Source organism: Megalobrama amblycephala, linkage group LG5 (genome assembly GCF_018812025.1).
Source record: "Megalobrama amblycephala isolate DHTTF-2021 linkage group LG5, ASM1881202v1, whole genome shotgun sequence".
NCBI classification, from domain to species: Eukaryota; Metazoa; Chordata; class Actinopteri; order Cypriniformes; family Xenocyprididae; genus Megalobrama; species Megalobrama amblycephala.
In genome coordinates this window covers 28,588,599-28,609,805 of record NC_063048.1, presented here as the reverse complement: position 1 = coordinate 28,609,805, position 21,207 = coordinate 28,588,599, and the positions used below count along the sequence as shown (strand labels likewise).

Below are 21,207 nucleotides of genomic sequence, written 5' to 3'. Positions count from 1 at the left end.
TTCAGCCTCATTCACCAACCCACACACATACCTGAGTGCTGAGCTGAGTCTGCAGATTATCAATCTGAACTTTCAGCGTTTTGTTTTCGTTAAGAAGATCCTGCAAACAACAACATTGTGCGACGATCAGCAGCAATATAACATGTAAACATGCTTCTGTTGAGTTTGAGGAGTACAGTGACTAATAAGAGGTACCTGGAGTTGTTCCTGTAGTTGGTCGTCAGGCTGCATGGAGTGCTTTGACGCCTCCAGCAGCTGCCTGACCTTCTGCTCCAGCTGCATGACCTTTTGCTGCTCCTGCTCCTTAAAGAAGATGGAGTCTTTCAGGCTGCTGTGGAGATTCTGGATCTCCTTGTTTTTAGTGGTTATCTCACTCTCCACAGCCATCACCTTATTCTGCAGCTCTGAGATGGACACAGGATAAACATGTTGAGTGGCCAGTGCAGAACATTTGATGTCTTTAAGGTGGTGTGCGTGTATTTCTACCTTGTTTAGCGGCCTGGAGCTTTTCTCTCTCTGCATTCACGCTGTGTAAATAGTTCTGCAGATCTTCCCAACTACGTTTCGCATCCTGCAACAAAAGGTACAAAACAGTTTAGTGTTGGGGATTAGCCAACTAAATGTAGTGACACAGGGTTTTTCCTGGGTCAAAAGTGGTCTTCGGTGATGGCGGACGAACAGCCATCAACACACACAGTACAAAGTACCCTAACCATGTAAAATGCGAGCACTAACAAAAAGTCCAAAATAGATGCAAATTCAATTGCACATTTAAATATGGTTGTCAATCCAGAAACTTTGCAATGTGTAAAGTGCAAAGATCGCTGCCATTATAATCATTGAAGCTGATCCAATAAATATGAGCAAAAAACCCTTAGCCGGGAGTTTGATTGACAAGTGATCTAACCAATCAGAACGCCGAATTCGCCATTTTGTCCGACAAAGCAGTCTGGAGAAACTTGAAAAATGGTGTGTATTGAAGTCTTTCCGCATTTGAAACAACATTTCTTATCATAATCATTCATGTTTATTTGATGCTATAAATGAACTAGTAGGAAAAGATGATTGGTTCACTGGTAGCTTGAGCTGAGGCGCTACAGAAATCTGTCACAACCATAGACTGGTCACAACGCATTAAAGAGCCACAAAACAGTTTTTATTGATTAAATTTCTTTAAAAAACTACACAGTTTGAAAGCTGGGACTTTGTTTAATATCATAAGTAACCTGTTCTGTCTTGTCTGTCGATGTGTTGTCAGTGTCCTCTTTGCTCCGCAATGTATTTTTCACTGCGTGTGGCATGACGGCGCCACGACTTGTTGGACAAAGCAACAGTAACTAAGGGGGGCGGGTTTTTGCGAAGGGTCAGTTGGTTGGTTTGGATGTTTTTTTAACCAAATCAATTCATTTCAATGAATTTTAATAAATAAAAAAAACTGAATAACTACTTAAAAAAAAAAAAAAAAAAAAAATATTTAAATAAATAAAAATCAATCAGATTTGCCATCATTTGTTCATGGTTACAAAAGTCCTGGCTTATTTAACTATTGTTGTCACTGTTTTTCAAAAAGTTGGTTAAACACTGTTGTTTAAAAATTATTTTGTTTCAGTGGTTTCATTTATTTAGTTAATTTATTCAGTTAATTTATTCAATTATTCAAGTAAACCTAATTGAGATCCTCACGGTTGTCAGTAAGTTTTTTTTTATCATTTTAAAATCTGATAAATATTTAAAATAACTTTTATATTTTTTAAACAAATTTTTGAAAAGTACTATTAATTTCTTTGTGCAGTTCTGACTGCATCTTTAAATCATCAGTAGCTTGGCAAGCTACGCTAGTTTCATATTAACTTCCAAAACTGAATGCCAATTAGCACATCTGAACATGAATGTTTGTTTAAGCCAAGAAGTCACACTTCTAAATTGGTACGCCACCTTGGAGTTATAAAGTTCCAAGTTCTGAGCAGTTTTGAGAGACTGAGCTTCAAAGCTTTTGCATTCCATACTCCTTTGTGAATAGACCCTTTTTGTTTTCTTAAAAAAAGTCCCAAAATGTACACAACTTTAAAAAAAAGCATCACATAATGTAAATAAGTTTTCACAGAATAAGAATATGTGATTAACTCAATTGACAAAAATATCAGATAGAACCTTATAATTCCAAGGTGATGCAACGTAATTAGCTATATATTGCACTTCGCACATCATAAAACATGGCTAACTTATTTTGTAAAAGCCTTATTTCTAATAATAGTGGGATTCAGTTCAAAGATATGTATTGTGTAATGGTTCTGTGGGTGTGATGTAATCGGCACCTCTAGCTGGGACACATTCTGCTTGTAGTTGACTTCTAGACCCTTCCGCTGCAACTCTTCCTGCTGAAGCTTGTTTTTAGTCTCTGCTAGATCTTTCATCAGGCCGTTGTATTCCGAACGCAGTTTATTCAGCTCGGATGACTGCCTGAAAACACACATTAAATGGCAACTGTCTAAGTTTTCAAAGATTGTGAAAATTTCCACCAATTTCAGTGCTTGAAAACTCCAAGTGTCAACATACAATATGAGCACTCTAAAGTGTTCATATCATGAGGAATTACATTTTCTTCTGTCTTTTTAAGAGAAAATAGCTTGATGTTCTATGAGAATATAATGTAGCTTTAAGAAGGCTATTTTTAACAAGGTCCCTGATCATTTCAGTCTTGAGTTCAAAGTGCCCCATTATGCTTTTTCAAATATTACCTTTCATGTCGTTTGTTAATATAGCCGTTTGTGAATGTAAAAGCTCTGCAAAGTGTTAAAGATCAAAGTGCATGACAAATAAAAGTTATTGTTTCCTAAAAGAAAGAATTGATTCTGAACTGCGGAAACAAGAATCGATTTTGAACTCAAGAAAGTGCATCCATCCATCCATCATAAACGTATTTCACACAGCTCCAGGGGGTTAATAAAGGCCTTCTGAAGCAAACCAATGCGTTTGTGTAAGAAAAATATCCATATTTAAGAAGTTATAAAGTAAAAAGTCTAGCTTCCACCAGACTGCCTTCCGTATTCAAGTTGATTATGGCTGCGAGAGTTTTACACTTTCTTCAGAAGTTGAATACGGAAGGCAGTCTGGAGGAAGCTAGATATTTTACTTTATAACTTGTTAAATATGGATATTTTTATTACACAAACACATCGCTTCACATCAGAAGGCCTTTATTAACCCCCAGAGCCTTGTAGAGTACATTTATGATGGATGGATGCACTTTCTTGAGCTTCAAACTTGTTGGTCCCGTTCTGCCATTATAAAGATTGGATGCGTCAGGATATTTATTAATATAACTCAGATTGTGTTCATCAGAAAGAAGAAAGTCATATACACCTAGGATGGTTTGAGGGCGAGTAAAGCTTGGGATAATTTTCATTTTAAAGTGAACTAATCTTTTAACAAATAAGTGGACCAAAATGGAAAAGTTGGCAGGACTCACTTCGACTCCATCTGGTTGGTGGTGGAGCATCTTTCCACAGCATCTCTCAGGATGCCGTTCTCCTGCTGCAGCCGAGCGATCTGACTCTCCAACTGCTCTCTTACCTGTTGAAACTGCAGAGAGAAAGTTCACTTGCCATTGGATGTTCTCACACTCAACGTACTATATCACTAATGACTCCTTCTGCTCTTTCATGACGCACAAGGTCAAATGTTAACCACCAATATGCAATTTGCCCTTTATATGACAGTCTAATCAGTCAATGAGATTGATTACCTTGATCTGCATCTCCTGGTAGCTCTGAGCTTTAGCCTGCATGATTTCTTTGTCTCTGGCAACCCGATGTTCATGCAGCATAGACTCCACGCGGCCCGTCTTCTGCTTCTCAGCCTGCAGTTCCTGAAATCCCATCCAATCAATTACTACCATGCTCATCAAAATGAAGCAAAGCTGACAGTTATATTTATTTCCTAAATTCAGTCACAACTACAGCGTGCGTCTTTATGGGTTTAACTATGAAGCACTTTGCATTTTTTTTTAATTCTTTCAAAAGTCAGAAAATGCTAATTAGACATTATTACTATTATTACAATTAATTGCAAAAGGTAATAACTGCTGTTAATTGCTAATTATTCAGAACCTTACTTCTCAGAAAAAGTAATCAAATATATGAGCAGGTTAATTTTATATGAGGTTTGCAATTTTTTCAAGATTAAACCCTGATTAATGTGATTTGGTTATTTTCAAGTAATTAACAAAAAAATGTCATCAAATAATAACCAATAAATTAATGTAAATCGATGTACTAGTAATATAGTTGAAAATGGAACGAGATTCTTTCTTGATATACATGGGTCATTGACGAATAAGGTTTTTAAAAGTGTAAAAAAAAAACATAATGGAGATATAATTAATTTTGAAGTTTTATTAGGTGTTAACAATGAGATTATGTGGTTTTTGTAATCAATTAACACTGCTTTTGTCATTTTTTACAAGATGGACAAAATGTGTCACCAAAAAAATCATTCACTTTAACCAAAATTTTGGTTTTACTGAATTACACTTTTGGTTATACCGAATGACGATATTTTCAAACAATGCTAACAGGCCGATATCTAGCTAGCTAGCTAGTTAGCTTGCTAGCTAGATAGCAAAAGGACACTCTTTTTTTTTAGTAAATTTTTTTTAAATATTATAACATTTTCCGTGTTTTGTAGCAGTTGTACCGAATGACGTGATGTTTCGGGACATGCGTATGAGCAAGTGAAAACATTAATTTTTCAAATAGTTAAAAGAGAGTAAGTTACTTTGCTTCATGACCATGTGGTCCTTTGGAGGTGTCTGAATGATGTAACATCCTATCACATGACACTGACCACATGACTTGATCCAAAATGGTCGCTTTATATTGGTTACTCCGAATGACATCAATGAAATTCATTTTTCTGGACATTCTTTCTCATAACAAAGCAATGACTTCTACACATAATTTTAATACCATTTTGCACTATGTTGATATATGATGTTATAAAATCATGCCAGAATAAAAATACATACATTTATTACATTTTTAGATATTTTAATCACAAATGAAATGGCTGTATTGGCCTTTGGACGGTTAAAACAAATGACCTTTTGACACTTCAAAATCTTTAAAATACCTTTATATGTAGCAAAATATAATTAAAACCTTTTGGATTCAATAAAAGAGATCTAGTTGTACTACCTTTCATACTTTGGATGTCATATCTTTGTTTTTTTATTATTATTATTATTATTATTATTATTAAGGCCTTTGGACAAAAAAATGACCTGTCACGTCATTGACCCACATATGAGAAACTATTTTTTTTTTTAAAGTGGGACATTCCTTTGTACCCTGTTCATGGAAAGTGCCACAGACAAACCAGGAAGCCTGGTACTCACATCAGGAAACATAAGAGACATAAATTACTAACCTGGCTTAACTGTTTAACTTTGCCCTTGGCGATGGACGCCTCCTCCTGTAGCGTGCTCAGAAGACGATCTTTCTCTGCGAGCTGCTGGGCCGAAGGCTCAAACTTAGCTGCGGTCTGATAAAACAAAACCAGAGAAATCATCAGAAATTTGACTACTCAAACTTTCACTATTGAACATATTTGATTACTGCATGACAGCAAAAAACACTAAACAAAAAGTAAAAGTGAACCTCATCCTCTAACCTTGTACCAGTTGTCCAAAGCATTGGGACTCTTGTCTCTCAGCAGGGAGACGAGACTGACCACATCGGAATCTGACAGCACCAGTCCACTCAGACTGGCCAGCAGCTCCTTCAGCTTCACCTCAGAGTTCTCTGCACAAAAACAGACACATATTAGCCACCTGTTCACACCTTCAGGAAATGAATTTTAAAACCCTCCGTAGGCAGTATTTTATGCTGCCACCTAATATGCCTTCTTTAGGCCAAATTCTACGTTAAGATTGCAAACATCCTTCATGGAGAAGGCCATCTCATTATGCTTTGCAAGAAACTGAGTGTAACAAATATTCTAAGATGGTGGACAACTTGAGAGAAATGCTGATTGTGAATATACTTGGATCTCGTTTAACATGGAAAAGTATCAATAAAAACTGTTTAAAATAATTAAGATCTGACTATAATCCTCACATATTATACCCATATATATTTTTATGTGCTACTGTAAATGCGCATTAAAAGATGCCTAGTACCTTTGTTGGTTTCACTCTTCTGCTTCTTGCCATGTTTGGTGGGTGCAGGAGCAGGAGGCGGAGTCTCGTTGTTTTGGTTGCTCTGGTGGTTTGTCGGGGCAGCAGAGTCAGTCTGAGTGACTGGGGCAGAGGACTGGACATGTGCCTCATCCACTAAAACAAATATGACCACAGGAAACATTTAAGGAAGTTATGTAAAACTAAAATTCACTTCATATGGAGCACAAAGAAGAATGTTCACACAGCTCTTTTCCATATAATAACAGTAATATAATATAATAAACACTTTTAAGCAAAAAACAAACAAACAAAACAAAACTTGTCTTTAGGACATTTTTTAATGTTTTTCAAAGAAGTCTTTTCTCACTGTTGATTCAACTGAGAATCTTATCCTCTATAGTTTGATTGATTTTGGTGTATTCCTACCTGTAACAACAGCTTCCACCTTCTGCTTCTTCTTCCTACGCCCACTGCCACTAGAGGCAGTTGGTGGTGCTGCTGCAACAACAGGGGCGGCTCCGTCCTGTACCTTTACCTCCATGATCACAGGCTCCTCTTTAATCACAGGAGACAGATCAGGCTTGACCTCAGGTGGATGCTCTTCTGTGTGAAAAGAGCAAAAATCTTCAGAGAGGAACATGAGAAGAAAAGAATTTCAGTAAAAAATATATTTAGTCAAAATAGCAAAAAGAAAAAAAAGAATTTCCATTTTACAGTGTCAGTGTCTGTTTTGTGTAGAGTTGGGACAACTTTTAATGGACTTGTACTTGTCATGGACTCGGATGCATTACTCTGACTTGAGTGCGAGTTGAGTCCACCCGAGTCCAGGGCGTTCGGTGAAATAAGCTTGATACAGTTGATGGGAAATGTCACTGGACCAATCGGTGAAATGAAACACATAATTTGTATGTCTTGCCAGTTTAAACGGTCAAGCAATTTTAAATAGTTTAAGCACAATAACACCAGAAGGAATAATACTCCTGCTGCTAAATCAAACAACAAAGAAAATTACTAACTGCTATTTGACCACTTACATGGCACTTGCTTGACAAATCCAAAATTCTCCCTACTATTTATGTTCAGTTAAGACATTACCAACTGTGTTTACATGAATACTCGCCAAAACTGATATTTTCTGTGTATTTGTCTATTCAAACGTGAAAAGGTGAAAAAAAGAGTTCAATTCAGTACTGGTGCGGTGAGAGGCGGCTTTCTGTGTACGCACGAAAAACCTGACTGAATTGAGCTCTCTTTCGCGTAATCACGCTTTTTTTTTTTAAACCATATGTCTGCTGTTTTCTTTACCCATTTTTTCCAAATTTTTGAACGTTTTATGAGACACGCAGCAAGTGTATGCCAACTTTTGTCTCGTTATCTACAATGCAGGACATCAGTTCGGACTAGATCTCTTCCCAAATCTCCCCGTTTTCATCTCGTTTTTTTAGTTGACAAAAATGTCAATAGATTTTCATCAGTTTTTGTAATTTAAAACTGGTTTTTATTTAGTTATCTCGTTTTCGACAGTGAAAAAATGTTGTCCATGAAAACTATGAAAATAAAAAATCATTTGTTAATGTAATTGGGTCAATGACGGGACAAGTCATTTTTAGGCCTTAATAATAATAAAAAACAAAGATATGACATCCAAAGTATGTAAGGTAGTACAACTAGATCTCTTTTATTGAATCCAAAAGGTTTTAATTATATTTTGCTACATATAAAGGTATTTTAAAGATTTTGTCAAAAGGTTATTTGGTTTAACCGTCCAAAGGCCAATACAGCCATTTCATTTGTGATTAAAATATCTTAAAATGTAATAAAATGTATATATTTTTTATTCTGGCATGATTTTATAACATCATGTATTAACATAGTGCAACATGGTATTGAAATCATGTGTAGAAGTCGTTGCGTTGTTATAAGAAAGTGTCCAGAAAAATGAATTTCATTGATGTCATTCAGAGTAACAAATATAAAGGGACCATTTTGGGTCAAGTCATGCGGTCAATATCATGTGACAGGATGTGATATCATTCAGACACCTGCAAAGGACCACATGGTCATGAAGCAAAGTAATTTACTCTCTTTTAACTATTTGAAAAATTAATGTTTTCACTTGCTCATACGCATGTCCCGAAACATCACGTCATTCGGTACAACCGCTATAAAACATGGAAAACTTTGTAATATTTTAAAAACGTACTACTTACGTACTAAATATAAAATGTTTGATTGTCCTTTTGCCAGGTAGCTAGCAAGCTAACTAGCTAGCTAGTTAGATATCAGCCTGTTAGCATTGTTTGAAAATATCGTCATTCGGTATAACCAAAAGTGTAATTCAGTAAAACCGAAATTTTGGTTAAACCGAATGACTTTTTTGCAGTGTTAACTGATTATAAAGTCCACAATCTCATTGTTAACACCTAATAAAACTTCAAAATTAATTTTATCTCCATTATGTTTTTTAACACTTTTAAAAAAACCTTATTTGTCAATAACCCATTTAACACTGCCACTCACCAGACTCAATCTTCTGCTTCTTGGCTTTCTTTTTGCTGGTAGTCTCAGCGTGGGCAGGGGGCGAGGCCTGAGGCCGCGGTGGGCTGGATTGCTTGGTCAGCGGGATGGCTTGCTCTTTACGGACAGCAGGTTTGGAACCATTGACTGCCGGTTCTTCTGAGGCAGGAGGGGTAGTTGGGGTGGTACGGGAAAGGGGTACAACCGTTGGGACTGCAGCTGGGGCAGCGGTTGGAGAAGCTTTTGGCTTCTTCTCTTTCTTCTTCCTCTCTCTTATCCCGGATGGAGGTTCTGCCAGGACCGGAGCAGCAACAGGTGGACTCACGGTTACCACCTCAGAATCCTCATCATTTGAGGCAGGGCTAGTGGCATCAGACGTATCGAAATCCCTCAGGTCTTCCTCCGACTCGCCACCTCCACCTCCTCCTCCCACTCCACTTCCGCCGGACTCCTTCTTCTTGTTCTTCTTTTTCTCGTTCTTTTTACGAGCCTCTGGCTTGATGGGAGGCAGTTTAAGGTCTCGCTTCTGGCGGGCCAGAACCTCATCGTAGGAAGTCTCTTTCATGAAGAGCCAGAAAAAGAGGAACATGAGAGCAATTACCAGTGACGGTGCCAGGATGAGAAGGTACTGTGAGTCAGCCATGTCCAGCGCCATTCTTAAAACACAAAGAGTAAAAAGACAGGTTAGCGCAAATATTCAGTCCAGCAGGATGCACAACAACAAGGCCAAACAAACAATTGTTTGGCGTACCAAAAATATTCTTGTCGCTTTATAATATTAACATTGAACCACTGTACTCACATGAACCGATTTAAATATGTTTTTAGTACCTTTATGGATCTTGAGAGAGGAAATGTCATTGCTCCCTATGAAGGCCTCACATAGCCATCGGATTTAAACAAAAATATCTTAATTTGTGTTCCGAAGATTAAGGTCTTACGGGTGTGGAACGGCATGAGGGTGAGTAAGAAATGACAGAATTTTCATTTTTGGGTGAACTAACCCTTTAAACAACATGAGATGAAGCTAGAAGGCATGACATCCCACCCTCTAGAGTTGTCAAAAGTACCGACTTCAGTACCTAGTCGGTACTGAAATTTTAAAAATGGGACGCTTTGAGCGCTGTTGAGCAGAATGGTAAACATCTCTGATTGGCCATTGTGTTCACGGCTCATCGGACATGTCTGTGATTGGCTATAATGATCAACGCTGTAAAAACGTTGTAAATAGTCATCAATGAAGCTCTTCAACAACACCTGCTTTCAAAACGCTTTAAAATTCAAACACTTCCATGTACTTTCAAACGCTGCCATGCGTTGATCATAGTAGCCAATCACAGACATATCCGATGAGCGTGCCAACACAATGGCCAATCAGAGGTGTTTACGAATCCACTCAACAGTGCTCAAAGCGTCACATTTTTACAATTTTAGTACCGATAGGTACCGAAGTGGGGACTTTTGACAACTCTACCATCCTCCCTTCCGAACGCTCTCCAAAGCCACACTTCCTTCAAAACACATGAACGCTCACAGCAGTCTGCAAAGTGTCACGAGACGAGAGACTGCATTAAATTACCTCATGTCTCAAAGCACATAACATTACAACATTAGTTGTACCACCTGACTGCTGCAGATTCATTTTGGCGTTGATAGTGTTGACAGAAATGCATAATTCGAGTCTGAGGACGTGAACAGCTCCGGGTAGAACGTCAAGAGTTGCCATCTCATAATTACGGTTATAATGGTATGAATGCAGCATAAGCTCATTGTTTTGGTTTAGAAAGAACTGTAAAAGGCGGCTGCTGTTTGTTTGTGGCACTCTGTGACCGTCTGTGTCTACAACTCTGCATAGCCGTATGGAACACGCCGTATGGAATCAGCACACCTTCCTTCCTTGGAAAAAAAAAAAATGGAAAGCATGGCACACTTTTTCTGCAAATTGCATAAGACGTTCTAATACGGCCAACCAACAGTATTCAGTGACTCCCTTGGAACACCTCCTCTTCTGTTTGACATCTTTTTTTACTCTGAAAAGCACACCTCATCACCTCCTCCATATCTCCGTCTTGTCCGTTCCACCTCCACCCTCTCGCAGTGGTATGAGCCAATTAGTATGTGTGCTGAGGGCAGCAATCTGGGTTTCCTTATTGACACCAAGCTAAGTACCTGTTAGCGGGTGACACTCGCTCTGGAAAAGAGACTGTATACGAGCAATAAGATGATTACTGAGCTAAATAAAAACACAGCTAAAACTGCCTCTATTTATTATTAACAAGAAAAGCATTTCTTTGTTGAATAGATGACACCATGGAGCTACTCCAACCCAGAGCGGTCATTCAAGACACCCTAGCTAACTCAATTGACATCCTAAACTCAAGTGCAGAGGGGCTTTGCAAGCAACAAAAATATCCAGCCGGGAAAATGTCACTCTAGTACGCTGACACCGAGTGGTCTCAGATCTGAAAACGGCACTGACTCCCCCCCCCCTCAATGCTAATCTGTCCAAAGCTTAGCCATTAAAGGCCACAGTGGAGACTTAAAAGAAAAAAAAATCTGTTCAGACTGAATGTGAGTCTTGCGGATGGTTGATATTAAAACCAGTGGAAGAAAACAACATCCCAAAAAACAACAAAAACACCTCCATGTTAGTCTGACCAGCATTTTAGTATCACTGATATACTATTTTAGTTTTAATATTATTAATTAGATTTTATTTATATTTATATATATTTATACGTTTATTTTAACTTTAGTTAAAGTTTAATCCATTTTGTTGAGTGTTTTTGTCAATTTCATTCCTTTTTAATGTCTATATTAAGTTTGAGTTATTTTAGTACTTTAACGAACTAAAATTAAGAAAATGAGAAATGTTGCGTTGGAAACTAGCTGAAATAAAATAATTTTTAACATTTTATTTCAGTTAGTGTTTATTTTATGGTTTTATACTTTTAGGTGGAAGCAAAAATAATCTGTCACAATGTATAGAAAATGTGAATAACTAATTTTGAGACACTGCTTATGATTTAAAGGAAATATGAAAATAAAAAGAGTTGATGGATTTTTTTTTAACCATTATAGGGTTGTTGTGTACACACACTGCCAATTTAAGTTCAAACACCATGTAAAAGAATTTTTCATAATAGACCCCCTTTAAATGGACCTGAGCTAACATGAACTAACAATTAAAATGTTTAATTTACTGATGTTAACAAAGATTAATACTGTAACAAATGTATTGCTCATTGTTAGTTAATGCATAACTAATGTTAACTAATGGGACCTTGTCGTAAAGTGTTATCAAAAAAATTATTACCCAAGAAAGAAAAAATTATAATTACGACGAGGCAACAAGGAAAAGACAGCCTCCTGATGGAAGCCATAAAAGTGGGTGTTTGGTTGAATGCTTTTGTAAAAAAAAAAAATTCACAGCAAACAGAAACATTGCACTGTTGTGCTGGATGACATGCCTGGCTGAATTCTGCCTTCAGGACAGTGAGGAAAAACAACGACAAGAAGCACCAGGTCTTGGAACGGCCTTTTGCTCTCTGTCAGACTGGAGTCTGTTCAGTTAAGCGTGTCCGAGAGATCCACTGTGCTGGGAATCTGGATAAGCCGATTACATTAAGAATACATTTAGGAGCACCGTTCTATTGCAATTTCCCAGGAGTCCCTAAAGAGGTCATCAGTCTAACATTCTCCATTTTCCAGTCACATCTCACAATGTTACTCAGCCAACAAGAGAACATTTCCAAGAAATAAGGATGCATGTGAACTCTTTATTTGTACACTATGTCATGCTCTTAACAAGCAATTATTCCCAAGGCAGACAGAGACAATCAGGGTAGAACTGGAATGCTTGTCATTTGCGAAATTCTACTGTCCATTTTGATTAATTTGATTATGCTTTTAGCTACCAGAAAAAAAAAAAAAAAAAAAAAAAAAAAAAAAAAAAGTGTAGTACTGCCAGCTTCATCTAAAACATTGTAAAAATGCAATTAATTGTGCAGAATTTCTCAGATTTTCCAAAAGAATGATTGCATAAAACAAAATACAGAAATAAAACAATTATACTCCATATCCATTATTGGAAACTTAGTTTTTTGGACATAAAGCCAATGTCGGGTGAGCTCTATATAAAATTGTAAAAAAAAAAAAAAAAATCTGCAGAGTCTGTATTATTAGAAAATAAAGTTCTCATTTAGAAAACAATAGGTGTACTTTTGAACTATTCTATGCAGTTTCGTAAATAGTGCGAGTAGCGTGTTCACGCTAAAAATTGCAAATAGAAAAAGTACATTTTAAATACCTGGATGATGCACTTAATTAAACGAAGTGTGGAATGCTGGACACTTCATACATGTCAAATGTAGCAGCTTTAATAACGTAGATGAGAGGAAGGGGCTATCAGGGGGCTATCTGATGTTGAATGACAAAACCTTCAAATAAAATTCATATGCTACACGGTTGAGAACATAGTGCATCTAATCATATCTGCGCACGTGGACAAGAGCCTGGGGCAGCGACTACTTTTCTTTAAATGAAGTAACGTAAGGGACTAGTCTTCATTAATCAGTAATCTGCATTTGTTCACATTTCAATAAAGGTACATTTAAAGGTGCTAAAGAGGATCTTTTCGTCGACTGAGAAACCAAAGACTGTTAGTGAGTTTTTGAAATGAGCGCATGCGTAAGAACAACCCCCCTCCTTCACAGCTCATTTCGAGGGAACGCCTCCCAAAACTCGTGCACGAGTATTGGAACACGAGTGTTTACCACCGGCATTCGCTGTGTCGTGTTAGTGGATTCATTATGTCGGACTCACCGCAGGTAACTCATAATCTGCAGTTGTTACTCCTGTCTCCTGACAAAAACATTGTATGCGGCGCCTGTGGAGTGTGGAAAGTTACTGGAGTGCGCAGCCGTGCGCGTCTCGTGCAAGGAACGTCATGGCAGTGATTGACAAGCCAGAGGGCCAATCGTTTACGCGATGATTGCGTAAACGATTGGCTGATGTTTTTAAAGCCCTACCTCGTGCACAGATGATGTATATTAATATTATTCCTTTCAGTGCACCTAATAAATAGTCTTTTATCAGTTAGTAAAGACAGTTTCAAATAATATTGCAAAAAATGTATAAAACAAAACATCCTCTTTAGCACCTTTAAAACCTGCACTACCATGTTATCTTACCAAGTTTAGGGTCAGTAAGAATTTTTATTTTAATTAATACTTTTATTCAGCAAGGATACAATAAATTGATCAAAATTAACAGTAAAGATATTTGTAATGTTACAAAAGGTTTCAAATAAATGCTATTCGTTTGAACTTTCTATTCATTAAATAATCCTGAAAAAAAGTATCGTTTCCACAAAAACATTAAGCAGCAAATGTTTCTTGAGCAACAAATCCACATATTAGAATGATTTCTGTAGGATATGTGGCCTGTTGTATGAAGCTAGCTGAACAAACTCCAAAAATCCAGATAAATCCAACCAGGTTCAGTGGTCTTTTCACCTGAAAGTGTGATGCGTGCTGCAAACAGCCAATCACACGGAACAGCGTCCGTTTGATTCACTTCACGCGCGAGAGACGGCGAATTCACTTCTCTTCTGAAGATTAAGAGATTGTTATTAAAACTAAAAGCAAAGTGTAATATTAATTATCAATTAATATAATAATTATATTAATATATTATATGAATTATACATAATTATAATTCATATAATATTAATATAATAATTAATTAGCAGAAAAAGATAAGCAATTTTGGATCGAGAGATACAGCATTTATTGCATCAGATACATGTCACATTTTATTCACAGCTGATTGGTCCAGTTTGGGTTTGCGAACTCTAACCCAGAATGAAACCTGCTCCGGAGCAGGTTAGCCGTGTAGCGCAAGTTACAGTGGAGATGAACACCACTAAACACCAATCCACCTCCTTGAACCCAAACTCCTTGAACCCGAACAACCAGAGTTTGCTTAAACTATTCTGGGTAGCAACTGAAAGCGGCTTTGTGACTGACTGACAGATAAATGACTGAAGTAGCTTTGATGAAGATGACTACAATCAGTTTGACTGACATACATGCATGCATGCTTTTTGAAGAGATTAAATTATCAACTTGCATCTTTTATTTTGTCAGTTAAAACATACAATGTTGTAAATGTGCAAAATTAAATACAAGTATGATAATAAAAATGAAAATACTTGTGTGAATGCATAATGGACTAAGGAAAATGAGGGAAAGGAATTTTAGAAACATACAAGATGGGACAAGCAGCTGTTGAGGTGCAAGCTAAATCTGCTCATTGCCCTTACTTGCATATTCCTTGTTAAATAAGTGGAAACACATTTCTTTGGCTTCACGTGTTTGATTCGCACAGCCCTGTGCGTAGAGAACAAAGTGGAGATGGGTGTGGTGCGCTCACTTGCTCTGAACTGTATGTACTTTTCTTTGTCGTGCTGAGAGGAAAACGAAAACAAATCTGAGAATCACTCAGAAGCAGTGCACTGCCACAGGATGAGGTGTTTAGCTATGGCAAATCTGTGAGAGACCATTGCTGGTGCCAAACACAGCGGACCCGTGGCCTTGTATCTGGTCAACAACACTATACCTCTCCCTATATGTTCAGAAATGCATTCGTTTGTAGTACTACTCTACTATTTCAGCACTTTGCATAGTTTGTGAACTGTCTTCATGCACAGAATACCCGGCTGGCCTACGTTTTCCAATATGTGTATACCAGAGCTTACTGTGCACTGGGTATTGTATCCCACAATGTATGGTATTGTATCCCACAATGCAATATGCTCAACATGACCTTCTATTTCTAATACGTTGAATAAACGGTGTAAAGCCAACCATAATTTTAACATCTTGGTATTTAATCAGGCTGCCAAAATGAGATTTTTATTTATTAAAAATTATAAAAATTAAATATGAAATGTATAAATTAAAAATCAACTGTATTTCCAAGACGATACCTGAAATGAATGCCACTTGCTAAATTGCAATACAAGTATAAATGCAATGTATGCAGGTAACGTGACATTTCATATACTACAGTGCACACTAAATATTTATCATTACACACTGCACACTGTTTTAGTCTATTTTTACAAAATTGGAAGCGATATATACAGCATATTTCAATCCAAACACAAACAATGATTGCCATGATCGACTATTAGTCATAAAGTCCCTGAACTAGGAAATTAAAGCTGCTGTAGGTAACTTTTGTAAAAAAAATTTTTTTACACATTTGTTAAACCTGACATTATGTCCTGACAGAAGAATATGAGACAGATAATCTGTGAAAAAATCAAGCTCCTCTGGCTCCTCCCAGTGGTCCTATTGCCATTTGCAGAAATGCACCGCTCCCGGTAAGAAACAACCAATCGGAGCCAGGAGGAGTGTCTTAGCAGTGTCAATCAATCAAGCTCGCGTGCGCGCTGATCTCACCCCTCCCATACACAGCGCCAGCGCATACAGGCTTCAAGATTACCGGTGTGCCGCAGCTTTGCTTATGGCGGAAAAACAATCCAAACTGCCAATTCCTCGAGTGGCACCTGCTCATAAAATAAAGACGGGTAAACGGAAAAAGACAGATGACGATGATAAAAAAGCCAAAAAGAAAGAATTAGATAGAGCCCGAAATAAAACGAGGGTAAATATCGGAGCGGCTTTTCCGAGGTGGAGGGAGCTATGTATCCTGAACGGATTAAAAACCGATGCAGAGTCAGCCACATTTCTGCTTGACAAGTAAGTATCCCTGCTTGATTTGTTTAATTCTTTAAGAACTACACAACTAAGATAATTTCAAAACAGGACTGACAAATTATGTATGGCATGGTTTCTTGTAGATTTCAGGGTGGTCCTTTGCATATAACATCGTTTTATTTCGCCATAAGCAAAGCTGCGGCACACCGGTAATCTTGAATTTGACGCCTGTACACTGTGCATGAGAGGAGTGTGATCAGCGCGCACGCGAGCTTGATTGATTGACACTGCTAAGACACTCCTCCTGGCTCTGATTGGTTGTTTCTTACCGGGAGCGGTGTATTTCTGCAAATGGCAATAGGACCACTGGGAGGAGCTAGAGGAGCTTGATTTTTTCACAGATTATCTGTCTCATATTCTACTGTCAGGACATAATGTCAGGTTTATGTAAAAAAAATTTTTTACAAAAGTTACCTACAGCAGCTTTAATTGAAATGGTTTAGTGTAGAGATGAAACGGTATGGAAATTTCATATCGCAATTCTAGTGGCCAAAATGATCAGTTATCAAAATTATCACGGTATTGTTAAAATGTGCTGAAAAGTTCAAAAAGTACTGATACACATACAATTTCAACAAGTTTCATGTTGAAAATCAACGAAAAAAAAAAAATCCATATTTAACAAGTTATGAAGTAAAATATCTAGCTTCCGCCAGACCGCCTTCCGAATTCAAATTATGAAAAAAAAAAAAACGGAACTGGCGTCAGTTAAGCTTTTTCCACAAACTGAATAGGGAAGGTGTAGGATGTAGAAAAAGCTTTTTGAACTCTTACACTTTCTTCGTAAGTTGAATATGGAAGGCGGTCTGGCGGAAGCTAGATATTTCACTTCATAACTTGTTAAAGATGGATTTATTTATTTATTTATTTTTTTTTTTACACAAATGCATCGCTTCGCTTCAGAAGGCCTTTATTAACCCCCGGAGCCTTGTGAAGTACGTTTATGATGGATAGATGTGGATGGAGACACTTTCTTCAGCTCACACTCGTGAACCCTGTTCACTGCCATTATAAAGCTCGGATGCGGCGGGATATTTATTAAAATATATTCGATTGTGTTCATCAGAAAGAAGAAAGTCATATATACCTAGGATGGCTTGAGGGCAAGTAAAGCTTGGGCTAATTTTCATTTGAAAGTGAATTAATCCTTTAACCATCTGGGATTTTTATTTTTATTGTTGTTAATTGTCAAACCGTTAACCGTTTCATCGCTAGTTTAGTGGTCGACTGATATATCTCCAAAGCCGATATTTACAATTTTTTTTAATTATCGGCATTAGATATGTTTTTCTGTTTTGCCAAGGTGTCAGAACTTTTATTTTGACATCTTCATTAGGTTACTGTCTCTGTTTATGAAAAAGTATTACAGCGTTAATATTACAGAAACAATAAGTTGCCATCTATTTTACATATAATTCATTTTCAAATCACATATAATTCTTTTAAAATATTATGTAAAATAAACTAAATTTAATTTCAGCATTTTTACTATCTTTAAATTAAATAGCATAATGTATCAGCCATCAGTTACCCTGCTCTACAAGACATCGGCATCTGCATTGGCCATGAAAAAAATCCATATCGGCCGACCACTAAACCAGTTTTAAACTATTATTTGTTTGAACAGTTTAAAACAATCAAACAGTCTCTCAGATCCATGGAAGACAAAGAAACCCTTTGTTTGTAAGCCAGTTGTACTGCAGCAAGCTCCGACTCAGTAGGCACAGGAAGTGAAAATGAAGTCATCGACTTGTCTTAATTACGTAAACTTCTCTCTTTGTTAATTTATATACACACACTACTCAGAACAATGTTTCAGACAAAGAGAGGAAACTAGGGTTATGTATTGCTGCAAAGGCAGCAAGGTGTAAAAAGGGCAGCTCCACACCAATATAAACAAAAAGTTCTCCAAAGTCTCTACGAAATGCTTCAATCACACCATTTTCTTTACCGTAATAACATTTTGTATGGAAACAGGAATGGGACTGGACATATCCTTTTTGTTTTAATATCATAAATCACACATCATACATTTAAAGGTGCCCTAGAATTAAAAATTGAATTTATCTTGGCATAGTTGAATAACAAGAGTTCAGTACATGGAAATGACACAGTGAGTTTCAAACTCCATTGTTTCCTCCTCCTTATATAAATCTCATTTGTTTAAAAGACCTCCGAAGAACAGGCGAATCTCAGCATAACACCGACTGTTACGTAACAGTCAGGATCATTAATATGTATGACCCCAATATTTGCATATGCCAGCTCATATTCAAGGCATTAGACAAGGGCAGCCAGTATTAACGTCTGGAGATGTGCACAGCTGAATCATCAGACTAGGTAAGCAAGCAAGAACAACAGCGAAAAATGGCAGATGGAGCGATAATAACTGACATGATCCATGATTACATGATATTTTTAATGATATTTGTAAATTGTCTTTATAAATGTTTCATTAGCATGTTGCTAATGTACTGTTAAATGTGGTTAAAGTTACCATTGTTTCTTATTGTATTCACGGAGACAAGAGAGCCATCGCTATTTTCATTTTTAAACACTTGCAGTCTGTATAATTCATAAACACAACTTCATTCTTTATAAATCTCTCCAACAGTGTGTAATGTTAGCTTTAGCCATGGAGCACTATCAAACTCATTCAGAATCAAATGTAAACATCTAAATAAATACTATGCTCACATAATCCCGAGCATGCATGCAATATGCATGACAAACACTTTGCTAATATAACATTTTGAGGGTTATATTAGCTGTGTAAACTGTGTTTATGCTGGTTAAAGCAAGCGTGAGCTCCGTGGGTGGGGGAGCACGAGCATTAAAGGGGCCGCAACCTATATATCAGTGCATAGTTAATGATGCCCCAAAATAGGCAGTTAAAAAAATGAATTAAAAAAAAATATATGGGGTATTTTGAGCTAAAACTTCACAGACACATTCAGGGGACACCTTAGACTTATATTACATCTTGTAAAAAAACGTTCGATGGCACCTTTAAAACATCATGCGACAAAGCCGAGGACCATGATTTGTTACTTGATGTTGCTAATCAAGAAAGAGTTGGTAACAGTGGGAGGGGCATTCTCATTCTTAAGAGCAACTGATTGGACAGAAATGTGTACACACCCCTGAGTGCAAATGCAATAGAGTGCCACCCACTTTTTCAGGGGCTTGTATCCGAAAGTACTTTTCCCACAGGGATTTAAAAAAAAATGTCTGTTAGATTATTATTATTTCCTTGAACCAAACCAATCAAGCTACGAAGTGAATCGCAACATAAAAAGCAACAAAGCATTTGGTAACCTGACAAAAGTACAAGACTGTGTAATTAACAGCTTTAATGAAGAAGTGCCAATGACAATCGAAATAAAAATGGATAAATATGCAATTGTTTTTTTTTTTGCAGAATACTGGGTAATGTAGATTTTCACTAGGAATTCCACTGTTAAACATGATTTACAAAATATGTAAAATAATTTGGGCTAGTGGCTTCATAAAACAGTTATACCATCAGTTAACAACAATGTAGCTCACAGGTCTGTCTTTAAAGTCACCATGAAATCAACATTTATTAATTCTTATTTTTTTAAATGGAATATTGTTGTATTTATTATAAATGATTTATCTGTGCGCATCATTATTTTTTAATTTATGTGCCCTGATAACGTTCAATCAAAATAACATCTCTTCTCTGATGACGTGTTTACTGGCGAGTGGACAGGACAACTTGTCACTCACATGAGATCAACCAATAGCACGAGACAATGACCCAATGATCCAATCAATTCCTGATGGACAAAATCAAGTCCCACCCTACATTTTTTCTTGTTCGAGAAGCCGTTTCACTCTTATATACATCACAATAGGGTAGAAGAGACTGTCAGACCTGATATCATTCAAATCAATTCCCCTATGGATAAAATGAATGGGCTTTTTATTTCCCACAACCTGACTGCTGAGTCATAGATATTTTAGGTTTATTTTCCTATTAAAAATGAATTTTAAACATACATATACCTGTTAAAATATAACTTTTAGTGGTTCTATAGATAATAGACATGTATTAAAAGCCACTAAAGTACAATTTTGATTTCATGAGGTCTTTAAAGGGTTAGTTCACCCAAAAATAATAATGTGCGCCAAAAAAACAAAATAACGACTTTTCAATAATACAGTGATGGGCCGCTTTCAAAACACTGCTTCAGAGTTTTACGAATCGAATCAGTGATTCGGATCTCCTATCAAACGGCTAAACTGCTGAAATCACGTGACTTTGGCGCTCCGAAACACTGATTCGATTCGCAAAGCTCCAAAGCAGTGTTTTGAAATCGGCCATCACTATATTGTTGAAAAGTCGTTATTTTGTTTTTCTGGCGCACAAAAAGTATTCTCATCACTTTATAATATTAAGGTTGAACCACTGAACTCAAATGAACTGTTTTAAATATGTTTTTAATACCTTTATGGATTTTGAGAGTTACATTGGCATTGCTGTCTACAGAGACATCGGATTTCATCAACAATATCTTAATTTGTGCTGATGAACGAAGGTCTTACGGGTGTAGAACGATATGAGGATGAGTAATAAATGACATTATTTTCATTTTTGGGTGAACTAACCCTTTAAATGATGACTGGCACGCATGAAGGCTTCCTTATTTCTTTGAATGACAAGTCTTTGCGCATGCGCAAAACTTAAAGCTACTATTT

At 36.9% G+C, this 21,207-nt stretch overlaps 1 protein-coding gene across 3 annotated transcripts in view; it reads right to left on the bottom strand.

The window, feature by feature from the left end:
* Positions 1 to 21,207, bottom strand: part of ktn1 (kinectin 1) — a 49,239-nt gene that overhangs the window by 27,103 nt on the left and 929 nt on the right. For all 3 annotated transcript variants that reach the window (XM_048191677.1, XM_048191678.1, XM_048191679.1), the window contains exons 2-12: positions 8,699 to 9,351; positions 6,605 to 6,781; positions 6,179 to 6,331; positions 5,671 to 5,801; positions 5,428 to 5,541; positions 3,746 to 3,868; positions 3,470 to 3,582; positions 2,316 to 2,460; positions 487 to 571; positions 196 to 404; positions 32 to 100 (exon numbers count right to left, since the gene is read on the bottom strand). In XM_048191677.1, coding sequence (XP_048047634.1) covers positions 32 to 100; positions 196 to 404; positions 487 to 571; positions 2,316 to 2,460; positions 3,470 to 3,582; positions 3,746 to 3,868; positions 5,428 to 5,541; positions 5,671 to 5,801; positions 6,179 to 6,331; positions 6,605 to 6,781; positions 8,699 to 9,350 — 1,971 coding nt within the window. In that variant the 5' untranslated portion in view covers position 9,351. The remainder of the gene's footprint in view (positions 1 to 31; positions 101 to 195; positions 405 to 486; positions 572 to 2,315; positions 2,461 to 3,469; positions 3,583 to 3,745; positions 3,869 to 5,427; positions 5,542 to 5,670; positions 5,802 to 6,178; positions 6,332 to 6,604; positions 6,782 to 8,698; positions 9,352 to 21,207) is intronic.